General features: G+C 38.7%; 2 protein-coding genes across 2 annotated transcripts in view; one reads left to right on the top strand and one right to left on the bottom strand.

Moving 5' to 3' along the window:
- syn3 (synapsin III) overlaps nucleotides 1-24,071 on the top strand; it is a 113,198-nt gene that overhangs the window by 51,866 nt on the left and 37,261 nt on the right. The window lies entirely within an intron of this gene.
- LOC147234161 (metalloproteinase inhibitor 3) lies at nucleotides 67-17,808 on the bottom strand. Its single transcript, XM_086146955.1, has 5 exons — nucleotides 17,550-17,808; nucleotides 9,229-9,311; nucleotides 7,041-7,152; nucleotides 4,602-4,723; nucleotides 67-2,954 (listed from the first exon to the last, which is right to left on the bottom strand). The coding sequence occupies exons 1-5, from the start codon at nucleotides 17,677-17,679 to the stop codon at nucleotides 2,757-2,759; spliced, it is 645 nt and encodes a 214-aa protein (XP_086003081.1). The 5' UTR covers nucleotides 17,680-17,808; the 3' UTR covers nucleotides 67-2,756.

Here is a 24,071-nt window from a genome sequence, read left to right as displayed (position 1 = left end):
AATATTTACAGAGGAGAAAACAGTAACCGATGGACATGTACAAAATGACACTGACATTATGTTGGCCATTTTTAATTAAATCTTTATTATAAAAATATAAAACACAGAAATTAAGTCAAACATTTCTATAACCTTCTACAAGGAATCATCCCCACCCAAACAGCGTTTACACGCAGACTGTACACAGCTTCCTCGTTTGGATTTTTTTTTCTTATTTTTTAAGGAACAAACTTGACCAAGAGTTTCTGTGTTAAGCAGACAGTATATTTACACAAACAGGAACCACAGAAACAGTGACACATAAACACCTCAGATGAAAAAAGAGCCCCATCACATTCTATACTCTCTCCCAGTATGCGCAATTATGCGAGAACCAATGGGACCTAGACCGTTTGCGCTGAAACCGCTGCAGTTTCAGTAACTAGTGATGTGGTACAAGGACAAACTTTACCAAAAATTATGTTCGGGAATGGAAATCCAAAAGTTAAAAACTTTCATTGATGAGTCTCTGATTTGGAAAAGTATCATTGTTTGCTTCCTGGCTGGGGATTGTAACAAGAATGATATCACTCTTTAGTTTTTAGGGAAGTATATGCTAACTATAAATGCTTTATTTCTTGCAAAAATGCAAGTTGTGTTTGGATTTGCCCATTAATGTATGTGTATTGCTGGGTGCTGCTCTATAAACAAAACAAACCATTGTTTTTGAGCTATTTGTGGAGAAATTCTCAGATTAAATGACAAGACACAGAAATCCATCAGATGACATTCACATTTACAAAATGTTATACCCGAAAGTCTTACTTCCTGCCACTGAGTCTGTCATTGCACTGCCTGAAGGGCAGCAATGCTTTGTAATGCAGGTGGGTATGTACGCTCAGCAAATCATAGTAATATCCTAAAGATCTAGGTCTTTATCCCTGTCGCCTTTATCCTAGTACAGCTGTGTGTAGTCTGTTTAGCGTGAGTGGAATACAATTTGGGTACTTCATTCAGAGCTGGTAATCACCACCAATTTATGAAACCTCTATTTGATCATTGTTGTCCTTTTTTTAAATCCTTTCAGAGTGTTAAATACCATAAAGGTGTGTTAGGGAATCCAGATACTCTCTGTCTGAGTGACGACTGGGCTGATTGCTCACTTTGAGGTAAATCTGTGTCTTTTCATGGAATGGATTGAAGATACTGCTCTGGGAAACAGGCAAGAAAAGCTAGTGAGGAAGAATGAATTTCGTGACAATATTGTTACTTTCATATATATATATACACGCACACACACTGTACTGGTATATATATATGTCTGTGTACATATGTATATGTATTTGTGTATACATATATATGTGTATACATATTTATATATATATATGTGTGTGTGTGTGTGTGTGTGTGTGTGTATACGTATATGTGTGTACATATATCTATATATGTTTATAGATATGTATATAGATATATGTATATCTATATACATATATATATCTATAAATGTCCATTTCAAATAGTTAAATACAAAAGAGACTGAATATACACGTAAAAAATATCTCACTGTCCAAAACCTCTGCGGCTTAAGTACTTTCATTGGATTGGTGAAGAGTACCACACAAGGGAACTATGATCACATAAGAAAGTACCATACTATTAATTCTAGAGATGCTGGTCCTGCTGGACAATTGGTTGTCTGAAAGCAGTTTTGGCATGTCGTTTAAGTTGTTTTCTTTTTTTCTTTTTTCTTTTTTGTATATATACAGCACATCTACTGTCATATCCAATAAACAGATAAATAAATGTCACAGAGGTTTCAGCTGACAAGATAGTTCATTTCTGTAGCTTATGTTATATACAAGAAAAAATAAAACATCACCATCGCTCTCTTCCATGTGTTGGCAACTTTAAAAGACCTTTTTAGCATTTCTCATGTTCATCAGTGCGCAACAGAAAGAGGGTTGTTTGTGATATAACTGCAAAATGAGTTACACTCCAAACATTCAGGGAAGCAGAGATAATACCAGCCATAAAGTCAAGCTAGTGTAAAATCTATGATTATAATTGATGTGTACTTCTCTGAAACAATACCATTTTCCAAAATGATTCCAAGCTCAACAAACAAGAGATCACTTGTACGATCATACCTCAAATTGGCACCATGCATGTGTTCACCAGTAGATTCTTGGCTCTGGTAAATATTGCTGACATACTTTCATTCTTTTTCTTTTAAATATATATATTCAGCTTATGTTAATTCAATTTTCAAAGTGGCTGCTTATAGAGGAGGTGACTGATAAAAGTCCTGCTACTTAATGCAAAAATTTACCATGACATTAGGCTTGCAACAGGCAGTTTGCTAAGTTGATGTAATGATCCTTGCTGGGTGTATTTCGGTCGATGCTATCAACCCCAATGGAAATTGATCAAGGTCAAACGTTTTTTTATTGCCGCCGATGGTGTTTGTTGTTGCTTAATCAGCACCGCTGAAACCTAAAGAGACAGCTCATTGCAGGGGCGTTTTTAAGGGGTGTAGGATTTAAAGTTTGGGGGAAAAGAGTTGAACTGGGCGATCTGTACAACAAAAAAGGTATTGTTCTCTATCAGAAGTGCTACAAAACAGGCACTGTAGTATATTTTATCTTTTATGCCCCTGCAACATTGGACAGCCACCCCGGCCAGTGAGCTTTGAGAGTCCTGTAATACTCTTAGAGGGGATCAGGGACAAGACGGAGTCAAAAGGGTGGCAATAGATTCTGAGAAAGATGCGTTTGGGTTTAGGGGTCAGTGGTGTTGATGTTGGTTTTATCTCGGGCTGTGATGCCACGGTACCAGCTGCAGTAACCCTCCTTCTGCTGGATGCAGGCGTAGTGCCGGGACTGGTAACCAGGGTAGCCGAAGTGGGACAGCATGTCCGTCCATAGGCACTCGTTCTTTGAGGTCACAAAGCAGGGCAGGAAGTTGCAGGGCTTAATCTACAGAGACAGAAGCGAAACTAAAGATGTAGCCATCAAGCAGGAAACAACTGCAAGTTAATTTTAAAATAGTATATAGAAAATAGGGTACATGGATTTCTTGGGGAGGGTTAAAAAGAAGCTGATATCATTTAATTGCTTTTAAAATGGAAGCTGGTAAGGGTCTCTGGGTAAAGCATGGAAAGGAAATAGTTAGGCTGACTCTACCATGTACATTGAATCTTTAACAGCAGTGAGTCTATATTTCAGAGGTTTTAGCAAAAAGCCAAAGTAGACTTAGCATATTGAGACGTGACGCAAAAAAAGATCAAAATTGTGAGAGAGTAAAAAAAAAAAGGAGTGTGAGCCTGGAATCAAAGTTATTAATAATCAAAAACATAATCTCCTCTTCAGAATTTACTTACAGTCCATTTCTACAGCAAATTGACAAGTCAGGTGTTAAAAAGGCAGCTTTTAAGATCCAATGAGGAAAATGCTCAGCATTTTAAAAGCTCCCCTGCAAGCAAAGACTGGCATTGAGATTCTTTGTGCCCCGGATGTTAAATGAGTTTCAGCTGTCTTCCTGAAGCAGCGGTGCTTTTTTGGGATTTCTTTTATTTGTTGCTATTAATTTTTATCCAAATGACTTGATGACACATTTGCAGGTGCTTCCACAAAAAGCTTGCATAGATAAAAGGATTGCATGAAGTGACAGGAAGAGTCTCACACTGTATCTACTCATAGAGGTGATGAATGGAAGTGCTGTGTTAAAGGCTGCAGCACAACGTCATCAGCCATGGAGAGCAGCTCTCTCCTGGATATAAATGAACCTGCAAATCCCACGAGAGGATATGGACTTCAAATTTTGGGTGTTTTAATTTTTGAAAGGCTAAGTGTTTATCATTTCATGGCTCATCGATGTTCTGCATAACTTTGTTTTTCAGGGGCTCTAACTCATATAGTGCGTTTCTTGCATTCCTATTAAATTTTTTGGAGAAGCACCTTTCATTTGTTTCATCATTTGTGTGTATCACCTTGTAGAATCAGCAGCGAAACTTGAATATCCGTTCACTTTGGATCTCTGGGCTGCCGCTTTGAACAAACTAATACTTGACAGACATTTGCCTGCACTGAGAGTAAATAGGTCTCATTGCTAATCCACTTATACTGAGCCAATGGTGTAAGCAGATGTCCACACTTGCACAGTGGAGAGTCTATGAGTATCTGAGGTTGGACAGCAGCTGCACTGTGGCAGGCTACATGTTTGAAGCTCGTAAAAGTGAAGTGAAGCTGGGTTGAAGCCAGTGCCATTAATTAATAACTCAATATGACAGTGGAAAAACTTTTTTTATATTTTTGCCCTGGTCATACAACCACAGAGTCTAATATTGGAAATTAAACTCTAAAAATGAACTAATGATTTGTTCTCCCTTACGTGAAGATGCAATTGACATCAGCTACTCCACTAGACATGTTATAATGAAAGTTACATTTGCATCAAAAGGCTTAATTTTTTTTTTTTTTTTATATATGAAGAGGTACCAGAACTATTTAACAGTTCCAACTCCTCCTTCTCTTGATCCGCCTCCTGCCTCCTCTTCCCTCATTTCTTTGTGTCCCTTTGGCCTCTTTATCCTCGTTGGATGACGGCTCCAGGTTTCCACTCACCCTGCAATTGCAGCCAAGCTGGTAGCGATGGTTTATGCCTTTCTTCTGGGCCAGAGAGAGGCGCTCCCATCGCTCATTGAAGTTGCACAGCCCTGTATAGACTTTGCCATCATAAACCCGCCCTAAGGGGAAAAAACATGAATACACTTACATTCAAGCAAATGGTAGAGGTTTTGGCAAGCTAAAGTGACTGTGATTGAAATCTATATTTAACATCTTTAAATTAAAACCCCCTTGAGGACCAACATAAACCGAAATATCTATCTGAGTATGCCGTGTCATGTGGTCAGGTGGTCCATTTGTCAATATCACAGCAATGCAGATGATTGGAATACAAAGTATTGGATGTAAGTTGAATGCAATTGAGGGCCACCACTGATTCATGATTTCTAAAATTTGTTGTCTGGTACAAATCTTCATGTGCATCAAACCAAAACCTGTTTAGACTGTGAAGCTGCTCAGAAAAAAAGAAGGGAAATTGACTTCTGGTTCCTTGGTTATAGCCTGACAACATATGCAGATGGATGGAAGTGTAAGGAGATTTTTGTTTTATTTTTCTCATGCTCAGAGAAACTACACAACTTGATGACATCATAATACATATCTTATTATTTGTCTAATTTCGTCATTCCTTCGATGTGACGTTGAATTATTTCAACATGCTAGTTACACTTTGCATTTGATTTATGTATGGTAAGACAATCTCATAAAGTAAGCACACATTAACCCAACACCCCTATTTATGCCTATCCAAAGGTCAGCAGGTGTCTATTTTTAGCATTGGACTGTGTGCGGCTTACTGACTTTTGAGACAGGTGCATTACAGTAGCCTGTGAGCTATTGGGAACATTGGGATGTGTACCCAAATATTCCCCCCCCCCCCCCCCCCCCCCCCGCCTGTCACCACACAGGAATTTGACAGCCTTCAAATACATTCTTCTACGATCCCCTGAATCTTCCACTTGGCCTACACGGAGATCACTCGCATCCTTATTACATAGTGTTGAATGTGTGACACACTCCTTAAATACTGATCATGTCTGACACTCTACAGGACTGATCAAAGAGACAGGTCCTGGTGACTTTAAATGGCTTGTAATGTTAGTCTGATCATATGCACAACTTATAATAGATGCCTTGAAAGTTATGTTGATGTCACTTGCACTATGGAAAAGCACAGGCATGGTTGCTTGGCAACTCCACCTGATTCACTTGTAAAGTGGGGTATAGTTACAGTATTTACAAGTCAGAATTTGGCAAGTTATATACAACAAGCAGCACGCGGTCCAAAGTAAACTGCACATCTATTGGAAATAGCAACTCATAAAAATGCTTCTAGTGGAAGACAGTTGCTTCCTGTGAGCTGTTAATTAGTAGGTATGTGTGCAAGAGGCAAAAAAGCTGTATTCTAGTTTTGTCCTGAGACAATATGGTAAAAGTAGAAATATTGTCTGGAGTTTAAAATTAATATTTCTGGCACTCATTAGGTTTATCATGATGCCAGGATTTCAAAATTGAATACAATACTTCTTTCTTTTGTTAATTAACAAGTTAAGAAGTGGGACACAAAACAATATATGTTGTTTTTAGTCCTAGTTGTTTGGCTGTTGTCATATTGTTTTGAGGCTAAAATTAAACCATCCACTAAGCTTTGTGTTCTGAAAAAGAAATGACAATTGATCTTGGCATAAAATGACCATAGCGAAAGGGCTTATAGTATTTCCATGATTTTGGTAGACAAAGGGGATACTAAAGCAATGGTTTTGTTTTGAAAGAGAAAATCCAACTTTCTTATTTACAAAGTAGTAGGGCTTGATTTTAGTTGTGTTTCAGTCAGTCTTTATTAGTATTGATGACTTTAGGAGTAGTATTATAGCTATACAGTCTTGGAAAAATGTTATCGAGGGATGTCAATATCACTTTATAGTTGCAATTTTTTAAAAAGCCACAAATGAAAATGAACAAAGGTTTTAGATTATAATGCCAATTGCATGTCTTGCGATGAAAGTAAGCACTATCAGAATCAAAAGGCCAGAGTGAAAAAATAAAATAATAATGAAAAAGATCATTAAAAGAAAATATTGGAAGTGCATCTCTATCTATTTGTTTTGCATCTTCAGCATTTCAAGACCCATGGTATAGATGGCCAACTTCATAAACTTTAGATAGATATTGTTGAGTAACGAGCGTTGCTAACCTAACTGTGTGCCTCTGCAACGGTTTATGACTTTAATTCTCCCCATGTTAGTTCTGGGGTGGTACTTAAAAGTAGCGTCCCCTCACTTTGAAACCTCTGATAATACTTTTTCCATTTGCTAAGTAAAATATCAAGTTACTCATGAATTTGACTTAAGTGTGTAGACAATATCTTCAATACAGAGCAAGACCTCAACAGTAGCAAAACAGTCTCAACAATACATAAATTAGCATACAGCTTACCTGTGATCAGGTACTGGTACTTATTAATGTCAAACTTGACACCACATAAACTCTCGGAGGCATCCGTGTAAATGTGCTGCACGTGCTGGATTTTTTCAAACCCTTTGTACATCTGCAAGAAAAAAGAACAACAACGAACGAAGACATTAAAGATGTTGTGTTGCCTCTGCAGCCTGGCACTTAGAACACATTTCTTTAGGAATGTGTTGTGGTCGGGGTGGGATTCTACCCTTAACTAAATCATAGATAACATGATTACATCCTCTAATGACATTCTACTTTGATGTTGTTTTGAATAGGTTATTACCAAACCGTGGAGCTCAGCTCCTTCAATTAACTCAGGTATTCAGAGCAGAAGGTCAGTGTTTACCCTGATAATTGTTCTGCTTTCTCCAATACAATTTATTTGTCTAGGAAAAACAGGAAATCCCTGTTTAGGCACGTCACTCCCAGAAAAGCAGAACATACTGTTACTTAAGCCCAAATCTGTAGAGGTTTTGGGAAAGCCAGAGGCATCTGTCTCATGGGATTTGTTGAAATTTTCAGGGTAAAACATTCTTGATCAGCCCACGCTGTTTGCAGTTTAATTTAGCAGGCAGTCATACAAAAAAATAAACCAAGGGGACACATGTAATTCCTGTGGATAATCCCCACAATGTTGATTGGTGGGATTTTCTCATAAGAGGCCACTTGATGCTTTTGTTTCTGATTTGGGATTGTAGTGGCAAAGTGTATGACATGTTTACACTTGGACTGAGGAGTTTTGTTGCGATGTAATGCCTGTAAGCCCACTAATCCTCCTGCCTGGCTCCTGACTGAGCAGCAAGCCTATGTCAGCATCTGTCACAAATATGCAGTGTTATGTAAGAATATACAGGAAGTGAAGTGCCCCGAACGGTTCCGCTATCACAACATCCAGGACAAGCTGAGGGGCAGTCTTGTCCCAACAGGGTATGGGTATGTCTTTTATGACCCAGCCCAAGTTTTGGAATGTGTCACCAAGAGCAAAGATCATGCAATCACAGTCTGGCTTATGTAATTCTTCTCACAGCAATATAACTTGGACTGTGCTGTTATGGTAATACATGCTATCAGTACTATATGAATGAATCCGGGTGCCTTTTTGTTTATTTATTCATCCTATTTCCAAGTGTAGATGGCAGAGGTCAGTCATAAAGGACCAAGCTTATATGGCAAGGAGTTGGATATGAAAACTGATGTCAGACCACCCGTCTGCACCTGTAGAGTTGTGTCTATGTTGCTAAGCTATCTTTTTATTTACACTGTTACTATCACCCTTTGCTCCATGTTTGGCACATAGATGCAAAATCATATTTTTAAATGCCTTGAAGCAAGGATAGAAACCTGAGGTGTCCACAGCAAGCTGCAATCTTTTTTAGTTTCATCACGCTGGCAGAAATGCCCCTATGCTCGTTCCAATGTATATAAATACCTTTACTCACTGGTAATACACCTAAAACTCAAGTTTATCAATTTTATTTTAAGTGTTATGGTCTTAATACAGCATTTTTTTGACAGAGAATCAGATCAATGTTTATCTTCTAACATACTTTCAGTTTGTTGTATGATTGTGTGGTTATAGTATTGCAAAATATGGTCATATATCATGAACACAAGTTTTAAAAGGATCAATCAAAAATGTATTAAAAAGAAAGAAAGGATAATCAAGACTGCAATGGCTGTAGTTCTTTTGTGACTTGTGTCATTTGATAGTATCAGGGTAACATTAGCAGGAATATATTTAATATTCATGCAAAAGAAGACAAATGCCAGCTAAACAGCTATGAAACAATATATGTGTCTGCTGAAGGTCAGACAGAAATATATCCACTGGACAATGAAATGGCGCCGATGCTCTGTCTTGGGACATTAAAGAAGAGAGTTATTGTGTTTAAAATGTCAAACTAAACAAGAGTTTTGTTTTGTTTTTTACGCAAGACCATTAAATACTTTTAGCCGTTTTTTCTTTTATTTTTCTTTCTTTTTACTGAGATTCTCTGCCTCCATATGCTTGTCCTTGTAGTTAACATAAAGATGTGGCGCTGACAAGAGTTGAACCAGCAACAGTTAAATACTGTCACATTTGATCATAATGAAAGAGCCCTGTCACAGAAATCATGATGGATCATATGCAGGAACACCTCAACACACAACTGATCCCCCTCACCTTCATTTGTTTGACTGTGTAGCGCATTGTTCCAAAAGGTCCATCTTTCAGATGCTTCTTGCCCACCACTTTGGCTCGGATCACTGTGGAGAGATGACAAGGTCCAGTCAGCTCTTTTGACAGAATCACAGCAAACTGTCTTATTCCTTTAACTACATTACTCCGGGTTTTACTATCTAGTCACTCAAATAGACCATGGCCTTGGCCAGTGAGAGGCATTAGGAAGCCCCCTGATAAACGCCATTTCAGGACCAGGTTGGCATCAGAGTTAATCCGTTTATCCGATTTTCTGCATTGTTGGCGTTTGCCAAGGAAGGCAAACTGGGAAAAAAAACATAAAAGGGACATTCGAATATGATGCGCACAGTAGTTAGAGGAAGATAGTAAGACAGGCTCCATCCTTGTATGGTAAAAGCCAGGTTTTGATTGTGTTCTTACCGTATACATTGAGTACTGAATGCTGAACAAATGGTTTTTTTTTGGTGGGTAAAAATTCACAGGAGGATAAAGGTCTCCCCTATTTAAACAGGGTTCTTTATGGGAATATAGGCTTGAAAATGATGTTATCTAGTGCAAGACCCTCATGTAAACGTTGGCAAGGTGAAAATGCTCTGCAGCAACTTCAATTGGTTTGCTTTTCCTCATGTCGGGAGTGAGAGGGCTTATTGTGCACGGTCTGGAGCAAAAAGTATAGAAAGCACTGATAATTTGAGCCCAGCAACTTAAGTCTTAAGCAGATCTGCGGGTCCTGCATAAGAGATCAGGCCTCTGTTAAGTTCACCTGCCGCCCACAGCCAGGCTGCCACAGACAAAACTAACACTGACTTTGTTTGTTGTCTTCTCGTGATGGAATTTCCTTCCCACATTCTTTGGGGCTCACATTCCCCAGAAAGGGAAAAAAAAAGGGAGAAGCCTCTCATTCTTTTTGATTGAGGAAAGAAATGAGGCATATGGCATCTTCAGCTTGGCCTGTTTTTCCAGCTGCCATACTTCCAGGCCACAGACAATGAGCATAAAAATAAGACCCAAAGAGGAAGCAATTACAGGCTGACCACCCAAAAATAGGGCCTGTATGTGTATCATGTATTCATGATTTGTATTAATGCTAAATGCCAATTTTCACCCAGTATGAGCATCCTGTGGCTTCCCAAGAAAAATACATTGCTTGTTCTCCAATCTAAGTGTTGACATTTCAAAAAAAAAATTGAGATTTTTGGAATTATTTAAGATTTCAAACATGTAGCACAAAAGAAATGAAAAATGGAAAATTTTTGCTCGTCTGGAAAGAGCTTTTTGTTATAAGTCACTCATTTTAATGGACGGCTTCACGAGAAAATCACACAAGTGATTAAAATCTGGGTCATTCCAATTTGTTGACCCCCTACCTGCCTCGCACTGTCTGAACTTTGAGAACATTTGATACATTAATCTGTCAGACATTCTAATTTGGACAAAAGTGTTCTATTACGTGATCAGACTGCAAAATGTACCCAAATACAGTTTGACAGATGTTCGCTAAAGTAATTACAGAGGAACCAAGGCACAATTACAGAGGAATTTGCAGCTCTAACAACCTCGCTCAAATATACTGCTGGCCTTATTTTCATGTGTCACCCCAAAACCTAGTTTCCTCCACTGGCCTAGTCTCAAAATCAGTCCTCGGGAGAGAGAAATGTTTGAAGAACCAGGGGTCAGCTGATTCAACTCAAGTTTGTCCAGATAGGCCACCTCTTGTTGGACAGCAGCCACTAATTGGCCGGTGATGGTGCCATCATCCAGAGGAATGTGTGAAGGGTCTCAGCTGCTCAGGAGACAGAGGATTTGAGTCACTCCCCCGCAGTGACCCCTTGACCTGCACTCCATTCAACAGCTATATTTACATACTACCTCATGAGCTGCATGCGAATGTCAAAAACATCTACAACACGAGTGTTTAGTCATCTAAAATCACCTTTTCAATGGAAATCTATGGGCACACTGTGTAGATAACCATCAGTGTTTTCAAGCCGCATGTCCCTTTTTGTATACCAGTGCTTTTACAGACTGCATAAAAAAACATAATGTACCGGTACTGTCACCTCCCATTGAACTCCACCTCCTACACCACTATTCTCCCCCATGGACATAAGAATATGATGAGATTCTGCAGCAACCCGCCGCATGAATTACATTTTAATGCGGAGAATGTGATTAGCTTTACGGTGTTTGATCTTGCGCAATACCTTTTAAGCAAATTGGATGACATGATATTTGTACAATAATCACCCATTTGTAAAGACTATTATACCACATGGTATATAGATAACACGGAGATCACTGCACCACAATACACAGGTGTGAATGGCTGTATTCATAGCAACGAATGGTCAGGTAGGGAAAAAAAGTGGTTTGAAAAATCAGACTTACATATGAAAAAGTATTCCTAATATTAACTGTTACTCAAGGAATATCATCACTGTGATTACCAATGACTCTCAAAGGACGGTTTTCAAATCGGCCTCCCACATGCTTGTTATTTGTACCTCCACTCCATGGGCCCGGCCTCAGGGAGGGTTAAGTGCCACTCAAAATGAACAGATTACTTGACAGTGGAAGCAATTATGGATGATGAAATCAATACATTATAATAAATTGAATAAATAAGTTAAGATTTTGTCTTTGTAAATGGCCAAAACCTACCATCGTAGAAAAAGAAAGGTATACAAATTTGATTAATAAGAGGAAGGCAGCAACTGATCAGTAAATTGGTGTTTAATTGAGCAAAAGAAGTTTAATGTTTTGCGCATCTTTTTTCTGATACATCTCATCTTTTAGTTCATGCTGAATTTTAAACAATTTTAAACTTTCCATTTAAGTGTACCTTTCTTGACAAATTGTTTAGCCAAAGAGTCATACAGTGTGTCAGAGAATCAAATAAAAATATTTGCCTAAATGTCAACAGCAGGCTCTGGTTCCACAGTGTGATCTGAGGAATATTTTTAAGAGTGAGAGGATTTTTTCTTTTTTTTTTTTTTTTTTTCGATGATAGGGTCTGTTTTGTCATAATCTGACAAAGAAACAGAGAATCCATTTGACTCTCTGTTGCCTAATAAAAGCGGAAGCCAAAGGCTTCATCTCAAGGTGTACATGCAATTTAGTTAAACGGTTATTTCAGCTTGCATAGAATGTGCCAAACTGTAGGTATGACAAGAATAAGGTTACTCATGTGTTTGAGAGCCAGTGAGAGAGAAAATGAAGCCAGTGATCATTATAGCATGCAGAAAGTGGTCCAAGTGTGAGGAGGTGAGTGGGAGGAAGAGGAATTCTCAGGACGACACACAACCACGCTCAAAAATAAACACCGAAACCAAATCCCTGCTCGAGAGGCTTGTGTCAAATGAAGTCGAAAGAAACCTACATACTATTGTCAAAAAAAAAAAGGTTGCCTATAAAGCAAACCCTGATTTCCATGATACTTATACCTGTGACCTATTCACTAGTTAAAAACATCCTTCTAGTCTATTTACTCACTCTCATAATTTAATATATGAGTTAGGCGCAGATTTTTATAGCTCATATTGTCTTTTATTCAGTTTTCCCTCATTTTGCATCAATTACTTTTACCCAACCACTGAAATGTTATTTCTTGTCAGATGTTATTTATTGCAAGCCTTCTTTTTACTGTTGTCCCTTCACTTTTATTGCTTTCTCATTTCAGCTCATTCATTAATTACAGAGTCATGGGTTTTATGTGCATGTGTGTCAAGGATAAATTTATTGTGTTGTTACAGCAGTTTGAGCTTCATTTTTATTCACCAGGAAAAAATGCTTGGCATATAATGACTTCGGACACCTATCGGGAAACACAGTTTTTAATTTTGAAAAAATGAGAGGACGCTGCTCAATGCAGCTTAATGCAAATATAACTAGACAGATGAATAGAACAAGACATGGCTCAAATGGAGTCACGGTATTTGCACATATTTTAGATTAGTTAGTTGGTGATATAAAAGTAACTTGAAGAATTCATACTTTTTTTTTTTTTTTTTAAATATGTAACTATTACTACTAACCTCCAGGTAGAAAAAAATTAAAAGCATTTCATGTTACATACAATTCAGGTAACATATTACATAAGAACCCTTAATATACACAGCTATACAATGAAATCAGACTTGTTGAGTCAGTGTCTGCCTCGCCGGCCTCCCGTTGGAAGCAGAGACAACCTCAGTGGTTTTGTGGTCATCAGACACGGAGACCCGATACTTGTAGCTCAGGGGACAGACGTGACAGGTGTGTGTGGAACCTTAGGTTTTACTCAGAATCTCTGACATCACACTATCTTTTAACTCACTTTTGGGAAAACTGTAAATAGCCAATCCAAGCTTACATAAGTCATCTCAACGGAGGTTACCCTCTGTCACCTGCTGGATTTAACTAAATGCTGTATAACTGATTAGCAAGAGGCGGAGTAGGATATATTGGTACCAGGAGAGAGCTGTTACAAACCCCAGAGCTATGCAAAGTTTCAAACCTGATATGCTGCACTTGTTGGACAAAGCACCTCTATGAACAAAACGGTACCGCAGCAGGACGGGATACTTTTTCTCTCAATGACTGATCCCGATTGCCAAAATCAGCATAAACACGTATCAGGCTAATCCTCAGCAACTAACCCGGTTCACGGTGCAAGTATGTAAAGGCTTGCTCCTGTCACACCAAGGGCTTGGGAATGAAGTCTGTTGTGAAGCAATATTAAATCTAAGGGTCAAAGTGTATTGCTAGGCCTCTAATCTTGCCTTCTGAGAGCTTTAGAAAAACAAGCCATGCTCATTTCTCCTGCTGCTTAAACAAAGCTGAGTGAAAACAGCCAACAATGACACCTGGTGATCAGGTGAGCAGCTGGAAAACCAACAGGATGTTTAGTCAGTTACAGTTATTATAATCTTATTTTTATCGTACTTTATGTTGTATCATTTATAAATGTTTCGCTAGCATCATGGGGACTCTCAAACAATATAACAATTCTAAATACAACGTTACCCCATTATCCTTGAAAGTTGCTGAACAATATAAAGTGCTACCAACACATATAATACATAATAGACCTATCTAAATGGGGACTTAAGTGTGTGTGTGTGTGTGTGTGTGTGTGTGTGTATGTGTGTGGATGCGTGTGTGTGTGTGTGTGTGTGTGTGTGTATTTATTTATTTACAGCTTTTTCCCCTCTTATTTTATCAAATCAGTTTATGCCACCCTGTGTCAATGCACCTCTTCTGCAAGCCATTGAGTTTGATACGAAACTGTTCATTTTTTTCAAGGAGACATGGACAACAATAACCCAATTTCCTACCCTTTAACCTAATTAGGATTCATTCAGTCAACAACCTGTGGGTGATTATGGGTAAAGGCCAACAAAACATGAGCAAAATGCTTTGAACTCAAGTCAGGGTCTTAAATCGAGAAGACTCGGGCCTGTTGCCTTTGAAGTCGACAGTGAGAATTACAGGGTTTCTCCATTCCGGCATTAACATTTCAACCTCATGCTTTTTCTTGTTTTACACCTCTTTTTATTTGATTTAGGTTCTGTGACACAAGCAAAGCAGCAGGTCTCAATTTGAGTCCACTGATTTCTTTGGTATTTCATATGACATGATGGAAACACTTGATCCATTCAAGCGTCACACGAAGGTCGCAGTGGTCTAAACCTGACTTATTTAAAGGATCTCCAAAATATACTTCATTGACGTTTGGCTCAGAATAACCCCGGGTACATTTTGAGGGAGCTTTTTACTTTGCGTCCAACTGCTGCCTCACAAGTGTTTCCTCACAGAGGGCAAGATACAAGAGGGACCACAAGCATTCAAAGCACACCTCAAGCTAAGCCAGGACCATGGAACTGGGATTTGTGAGGCTCATAACTGATCACTGTAGCCATTGAAGTCAGTCCCAGATTCTGCTGTGGTGAGGCTCAGCTGGTGCCAACATCATGAGCTATGTGAAGATCTGAAGTGCCGGGAGCCTTCACAGAAGTGTTTACGGAAGCGACGTTTTCAATTACCCGGGCCAAACAGGTCACTTGGCTAAAATCATACTTTGTGATGTAGGTGTGGGGAAGATCTTGACCAGTTTTTCCCAGTATATTCACTTAATTGTTTTCACATTGGGAGGGGAATACTGTTAAGAATATGGGGTAATTAATCAGCATCTAAGATGAATATCTGAAGGTCCAAATAGATTTTAGATTTGTATCAACTGTTTTAAGAAGACATTTTTAGGCATTTAGATAAAAGAGGCTTTGAGACACTCAATTCATTAATTTGTACACAATACACATAAATATGAAAAAAGTAGCTTCTGAAGATATGCGACCCTCCTCACGCCCCATCACCCAAAACTACTCTAGTTTTTTAGTAGCATTACTTTTATCTTGCTACATTGCTTCTATTTGGGTTGCTCCAGATTGTTTCCAAAACAAACACTATTTCTACCAAGTTCCAATTTAAAAGTAAACTAAAAGAATGCACTAGTTTTGTCCTTGAAATTTAGCCCCAAAGATTTTTTCAAAGATGTTTTCTCACCAACATTGGAAGAAGCATTCTTGGGCAATTGCATTATTTGTTTTTAGAGTCTGGACTTGTGGGTTGATAAATGGCATTTTGTGAAGTTTTTCTCATTGCAGCTGGATTCTTCTCAAGTGCAAACCGTTTAAGAGATGTGTCAGGGAGCGGAAGGGCAAGTGTGCTCAGAAATGCACTACATTTTTTCCTCTTTAAGGGCTTTCAAAATGCTACTGCATCTTTTTTTGATAAATGCGCTTATTAGGAGTACAATAAAAAGCTTAATACCACTTATGTCAGTATGTTAACTGTAAATCACTGGCAGCTGGTTTGCACAGCATGGGATAAAGACTAGACAAGAGGAAGAAGATTATAAACATTTGTATGACTAATCTAGCTCATTATAGTTACTGAATCAACCGGTGAAATGCCTCTCATGTAACGATTTCTTCATAGATACAGAAATATTTGTGAGGAGAAGCAATCCAATTATCATTACATATGTTTGGAGATCTTTTGGGAAAAACAAGGAGCTTTTTGGATGATTTTTGCTTCGTTAACTGCCATAAGCACGCTGATAAATAAAACCACATTGGCTTACAGTGCTAATCATTGTTCATACATTATATGCGACTGCATTTCGAGCATCAGTATCTGTAAAATGATCAAATCAATATTAAGATTTCCTGTTTCTTGCATGTTTTCATTATTAAAATCAATTTAGCATATTGTGTATTGTATAGTGCACTATACTGATTTTTTATTTCTAATTTTATTAGCTTCTGCTATATCTGTGTGTGTGTGTGTGTAATGTGGGTATAGCTTCAAAAACTTAGACTTTCATTATAATGTCAATGTTAGGCAATAGAGCAAACTCATGGCAGCAGTTTGTCGGTTTGTGTGTGTGTTAGTGTGAGCGTGAATGTGTGTGTGTGTGCGCACGTTTGCGATGACTATGTGCGTGTGCTCAGTTTAGACTGAGAGATTATTGTTTCATCAGAGGCTAGCTTTTCACAGTGCCTCATGATCATCCCGTACCTTTTCTTGGTTAATGATCTAAAGTATGAATGTTGCACAAGAGTCTTCATTTGCATGTGGTTTAGAGCGGGCGATCCATCAGTAGAGTTGTTACCCCTGCCCCGTGTGCATGCATGCACATGTGAGCACACACGCACACCAAACTGCCTCAACCCAAAAAAGCATTTCTCTCATCTGGCAGATCAGATAATCCCCAGGACTTGAGCAGTGTTTTCTATAAACATGGGGCGGGCTGGACTAGCTTTCCTAAATAAACTAAAGCCTAAATATTCAAAATAGGAGGGACCCTTAAGCAGGTAGTAAAATGATCATCACCTACTCTGTTTAGAACCTGGGACTCTCAAACCTGGAGCTCAGTGGCCACGGTGCATACATCTAACTAACCCTGCTGTCACAGTGCTGAGTTGTTGTAAAGGAAAATGATGAAGCCGTCACGCCTCAGATCTGTAACTGTTATTTTAGTTATTGTAACGGTCTGATTCTATATCTAAATCCAACACCAATCACTCTCATGTAACACACTACCAGTAACGGCTGAAAATAAGTCATCAAAAGGGGGAAACCCCCTATTTTGGAGAGTTTAAAGAATACAGTGTGCCTTTTAATTTTTTTTTTTTAACAATTAAAATTCTAAAAACTGTCAACACGTTGTAGCCTGCGCAGAGATTCAGCCAAACAGAGTGACTTTAACTGGGATATTTAGTTTCGTTTTTATGGGTTTGAGCCGGTCACCGATCACTCACCTATGTCGGAGTTGCAGAACGCGTCCTGTGGGTGAGTCAGGGCGCAGGAGCAGCCCTCGGTCAGCCGGTGGACCTGCAGGCTGCTGAAGATAAACAGCAGGCTGACCAGGTGCTGGAACGATGACTGCATTTTGCTCCGGAGTGTAAGTGAACGAAGCCCGTCTGGATCACGAAGTGAGAGAGAGAATTATGTCCAATTCCCCGCCGCTCGGCTTCTTCCGCTGTTGCTGTTGTTCCTGGTTGTCGCTTCCTGGCTCTCTGGAGCGTCTCTGTAGGGTTTGAGCCGCTCCGGCGGTATTATAGCCCGGCGACGGCAACGCCTCTGCAGGGCGAAAGAGGTGGGGTGGGGGGGTGAAGGAGTGTGTGTGTGTGTGTGTGAGCGATGGAACCTGTGGCAATTGAAGAGGGAGCGTCGTAATACTGGTCGAATTGTACATTCTAGATTTTACGAGGCTGCAAAAGTGATTAATAGGGCCAGAAAGTAAAATAGAAGAAAATAAAACAGATGATTAAAAATTACTTGCTCCCAAGTGTTTGAAGATATTATGTCATAACGCCACGCCAACATATCACATACCCTCTTCTTTAATATTTTTATGTAACTTTTTTTTTTAAATGCACTTTACATCTAATTTACTACTTTAGCTCTCATCTTTTGTCTTATCTTATTTTACCACTTTCATCAAGTGGATTTTAAGTCCTTTTTTTTCTTTCAGCGACATTGAGCACATGGAGCTGCAGTTCTCCTGTCAAAGATTCTGTGCAAACAAGTTATATAATAATGGGTTATTTAATGTTGAATATTCTGACATTTTTTTGAAGTGCTCTGAGGAAAATCTTGGAGGGATCCTCCTCTGAGGATGAGCGCTTTTCCTTGTAAAGTAGTTTGGGATGGAGCCCCTCCCTCACATAGAGGATCTGGGCACAGGGTGTCCTTGCATTAATAGATTATAAAGCTCCCAGTGACAAACTCTCATGAATTTGAAAATCAAAGTTGGCATTTGGTAGAACTTGAACAAGCTCCACTTCTAAGCCTGATTTATTTTATTTTATTAATAAATTTAAATAATTTATGCGTTTTTTAACATTCATACATTTCAATAACCCGTTAAAATTTAAACTTGAGATAAACAGTCAAATAAATAAGTTCCAATCTGTGGACTCATCCCAATAAGATATGTTTTTCAAACCAAATAACTCAACATTTGAAATTATTTGATAACAAAGGTTAATGTTTTTATTTGATATATTGACTATAAATGTATGAAGTGCCATGTTTTCTTCCTCTGGTCTCCGTGACGAAAACTCTGCACACATTGCTGTGAATTGGTTACAAATAAACATCTACTGTATTCGTTTTGAACATGACATCGAATATTGCCTTTATTTGTAGCCTATCTTTGAACTTTGCATTTTTCCTCCAATTGGATCTTTAATGCGGAAATAATATAGTATATATAATAGTAATTTGGAGTATAATACTCTATGTATTTTAAAATAACATACTGATTAAATCACAATAAATTCTGTTAAAATTACAGTGATTTGTGACATGAATAGTGCTTTTACAATAAATGATACTTTGCAGCTCCATCATCTTCCAAAAGATTAAATATAATACTTCTCCTTTCATCTATAACATGGTGTGCAACTCTCACTTAGTCATCCTGCCCAACACCACAATGCCCCACAATGTCTCCATGCCACAGAACCAATCAGTGGCAGCCAGATGATCGTTTTATCTGTAAATAGTGAGAAACAATCGACACGCATATAAAGATGAGCAATAGATGAAAGCTGTGCTTGACCTTGTACGTGGAAATCCTGGTTCATTTAGCTCATTTCACTGCTGAAAATGGATTGGTAGAGCAGGATAGGCTAGAATTAGCCAATTAAAGCCTCCCCTTTCTGCCCTCTGACTCTGGTCACAGAGGAGGCTTATCTGCAAACACTAAGGGAGCTGTACTGAGGCCTGACGCTTACTCCAGTTATATAACCCATCCAGAAATAATCAGGTTAAGGAACTCTGACCCTTTGTGTGCTTTCATTTACACTTTTCTCAGTTTGATGCACCTGCTGTGCTCCCATGGGTGAATATTGCATTGTGCCGATAAGTTTGATCGTGGCTTTGAGAACTGAAGCCTTCTATTGGAAACTTTGACTTTTTTTTTGTCCCTGTAAATTTGACATTCTTGCATAGTCCATTTTTCAGCTGGCTGTTTTTTTTTAAGGCTGCTTTTTGTTTTAATAAAGCACTGGGACTTTTGTCACATGACAGTTATCAAATTAGTATGTTTATATCAATGTTTGTACAGCCGTGCATTTTGGTATCTTCAACATTTTGGTGAGAGCAACAGCATGAGTTCTGATATTTCAGCATGTCCCCTCTGAAACTATCAGGAATGGAAACCCATCATTGCTGCCGCTGTGACCAATTGTTAATGCCCTGTTTGTATTCTTTTAACCTCCAATGTAAAGTCTGAAACAACAGATATGTGACATTCCTTAGTTAGACAGTGGATTGGCATGCCTGATTGGTGGACTTTCTCTTTGTATGCCCATATGAGGTGATGATAACAAGAGGGTTATCATAGTTGGTCAGTGCAGTGCAGATGATTTCACTTGAGGTAAAGCTCAGCATTCCTAACATGCTGTATATCTCATGCAGAGAGCAGATATATTATTATACTAACTGCTCTACAGTAACATCCACCTTTAAAGGGACATGCAAACTCTTGTGGAAATTTAACCAGTTTACCATCTTTCCAGTAGTGTGATGAGCGTAAAAGCAAAAATTCAAATATAAGCGATGAAAGTTTTATGATATTTCACATCTGAGTGTGGTTAATCTGCCCCAATTTACTATTCTTGTGTCCAGTCCTAACCAAAACATTAATGCATATTCTGGGGTTTCTTTAACAACATTTTGAACTTTTAAAAACCCTATGAAGCTGATGTTTTTCACAGTGAATCCTCTTATAGACTGAAGCCTGTGTAAAATCACGTATGCCCATCTGTTAGACAGTAATGTATCAGTTACATATCAGTATTCAGATGTATACATTATTAAGATGGTGAACACAAGATTCATACCTTATATACGAGTTTTTTTTGATTGTTGGAATGTTTATTTTTAGTACTTTTGAACAAGGAATGAAACCATACACTACCATCCACTGAGTGAAGCGATTGAGCAGGACAGGGGCGAGAGTTCTTACACAGCACTGTCAATAGAAGGCTCTACTATCTATTTGAGCAATTAATTTCACTTAGGTAAGTGTAGAGTGAGTGAACTGTTTTGGGATCATAAATCAGATGAGGAAAAATGTGCATTTTGCCTATTTGGAAAGTTCCAACAGTGATCACACTCTCAGTTTAAATGTTAATTGGTTAAGTCATGTGTTAATGATATCAGGCTGTCACTGATTAATTACTGGCAGCAGCTCAAAAATGGGGTTGGTTATAACTTTTTTTTTCTCTGTGTGCCAGAGGTCAGATCAAAAATCAGGTGTGACAATGTTGTCATGTGATGTGACAAAGTTATGTGATCATAGGAACCATTACATATCATCATTACAGAAATGTAATGATGATATGATCAGTTAATTTAAACCCTTTTCTATCATCTGCATCGTCAATTAATTAACTGTTTTATAAGGGATACGGGGGTGCTGTTCTTCTTCATGCAGACAGTACAGATAACGAAGATATCTTGAAGTTTTCCAACCTCTATTGCTGTCAAGTAACTAAATTTTACAGGTGTAAAGCCTTGCGGGGCTTTCTCTCAGAAAGTGCATGAAAAGATCCCTTGAACCTGCACAACAGAATATGTAAATAATAGAATACATACATTGTTTATAGATAAATGCAGCCTCAGGGCGGCACAGGCAGGTGTCTCCCCGAGCCAGCTTCGGGGGGGCACGGGCCAATGTCTCCTTGAGCCGGTCCCCAAGCCCGGATAAATGCAGAGGGTTGCGTCAGGAGCGGCATCCGGCATAAAACTTTTGCCAAAACCAAACATGCACATTAATCATAACCATTTCATACCGGATTGGTCGAGGCTCGAGTTAACAATGACCGCCATTTGTACTGATGACCTACAGGGAACCGATGGAAACTGGGCTATTGCAGGTCAATGAAGGAGAGGAGGAAGACATGTTTGGAAGCAGAGAGAGAAGAGGAAAGGCAAGAGTCTGGGACTGAGAGTAGGGACTTTGAATATTGGGACTATGACAGGAAAAGGTTGAGAGTTGGTTGACATGATGCAGAGAAGGAAAGCGGATATACTGTGTGTCCAGGAGACTTGATGGAAAGGTTTAAGGCTAGAAGCTCAGGAGCAGGCTTTAAGTTTTACTATTATTGAACTGACAAGAAGAGAAATGGAGTAGGAGTTATCTTGAAGGAGGAGTTTTATAGGAGTGTTCTGGAGGTGAAAAGAATGTCAGATAGACTAATGAGTCTGTAACTGGAAATTGAAGGTGTGATGCTCAATGTTGTTAGTGGCTATGCCCAGCAGGTTGGATGTGAGTTTGAGGAGAAGGAGAAGTTCTGGAATGAGCTAGATGAAGGGATGCAGAATATCCCCAGAGATCAGAGAGTGGTAATTGTTGCAGACTTCAATAGACATGTTGGTGCAGGCAATAGAGGGGATGAAGAAGTGATGGGCAGATTTGGTATACAGGATAGGAACACAGAGGGACAAATGGTGGTAGATTTTGCAAAATGGATGGAAATGGCTGTTGGGACCACTTTTTTTTCAGAAAAGACGTGAGTATAGGGTAACATAAGAGCGGAGGTAGGAGCACGCAGGTAGACTACATAGACTACATTAGACGTTTTGGAGAGAAGGTCAGAGAAGCCAGAATGAGATGGTTCGGTCATGTACAAAGGAGGGATAGTGAATATATTGGTTGACGGATGCTGGAATTGGAGCTGCCAGGCAGGAGATCTTGAGGAAGACCAAAGAGAAGATTTATGGATGTAGTAAGAGATGATATGAAGGTAGTTGGTGTGAGAAAGGAGGATACAGAGAATAGGGTTAGATGGAGACGGTTGATTCGCTGTGGAGACCCCTGAAGGGAAAAGCCAAAAGGAGAGGAAGAAGAAGACACATTTTATATAAACATTTATTAAAAATTAAAAATAGGGTGAGAGAACATAAAATTTGTCCCCAAACTCAATTCAACCCAAAGTATAATTATAGAAAAAGTCACAAGAAATTAAAAAAAATAGATAAATAAACATTCATAAGTAAAATTAAAGTTATCAATTTCTACAAACATGTATTCTACAAAATATGAATTTCTACATTTAAGGTTAAGATACGACATAATACTATTTCTTTGTGTTGTGTTGGACTTGGGTGTGTGCGCCTTGTGTTTCTGATTTCATTTTACATTGTTGTTCCACAATTTTAAGCCACATGTTAAGAACAATGTTATTTGGTTTCCAAAACAAAGTATTTAGTCAAACTAATCATTAACCGTATTACACATAATGAAACTGTTTTCCAATGATGACTTTTGTTTTGGAAGCAGTTGGTTGTAAATAATTACAAAACAACATTAACCCCTACACAGTATCAGTGTATCTTTACACAGTGGCCAGCAAGACTATAACATTGACCGAAAGTCGTTCATTTTAAAGTAGAGCCGGTGTCTCTTGGTCGTCGGCAGTGGGACAGCCTGTTTATAGTCTCTGTTAATCCGAACAGAAAGCTACAAATTCACCTAATTCTCAGCTTAATACATCTTGAGACTGAGAATTTGAAGTCCGGCTAATAAAATGGGAACCCATGTGGTTAGTATCCTTGCTGCTTTGCTGAAAATGCTACCCCAGAGTTGATTTCTGCCACATCCGTAACGTTATCTGAAGCAAACTAAGCACTTCTGTTCTCAAAGCCTAAGCAACAAGTTTTGTGTCACATTTTGCACTTAAGGCTGATTTTCAGCTACAGCAAAAGTTGCAAATTGTTTTCAAGATTCAATCATCCAAACTTAACTTTTTTTTTTTTAGTTAAGTGCCAGTTAGTTTAGTTAAGTGCCAGTCTGAACAGATACATCAGTGACTTAGGTATGCAAAAGTGTTCTGTGGGCTAATTGCAGCCAGAGTACAATGAGCTGGGCTTGCATAGGTCTAGAATTGGCTTTTGTTTAGGTGGCCATTTTCACTTGTTGATGCAGTCATCACAGGCCAAATGTGGGCCAAGTAGAACCGAAGTATGACAAGAAGTGGACCAAAACAATGCCTGTTATCTGGGAAGTAGTTCTATATGTTGCTAGCATGATCATCAAAACAGTGGTCTTAAGCCTGTGGCCTTGAAAATGATATCCCCAAGTCATTATCAGTTTAACATTTTATTCTGAAAATGGATTCCTTCATTCTTGGTGTTTCTTAAGTGATCATGCAGTAAAGACATTTAAAAAGGGATTTGTGTGTCAACCATACCAGGGGCCTAATTTACTTTCCACAGACTCCTTCTCAGGTGATGATATTCATACATCCATTAGTTAGATGTTTGCA

The sequence above is a fragment of the Fistularia commersonii genome, chromosome 5, assembly GCF_037954325.1.
Source record: "Fistularia commersonii isolate RoL2024-O1a breed Wild chromosome 5, RoL_Fcom_v1.0, whole genome shotgun sequence".
NCBI classification, from domain to species: Eukaryota; Metazoa; Chordata; class Actinopteri; order Syngnathiformes; family Fistulariidae; genus Fistularia; species Fistularia commersonii.
This window is presented reverse-complemented; position numbering and strand designations above follow the sequence as displayed.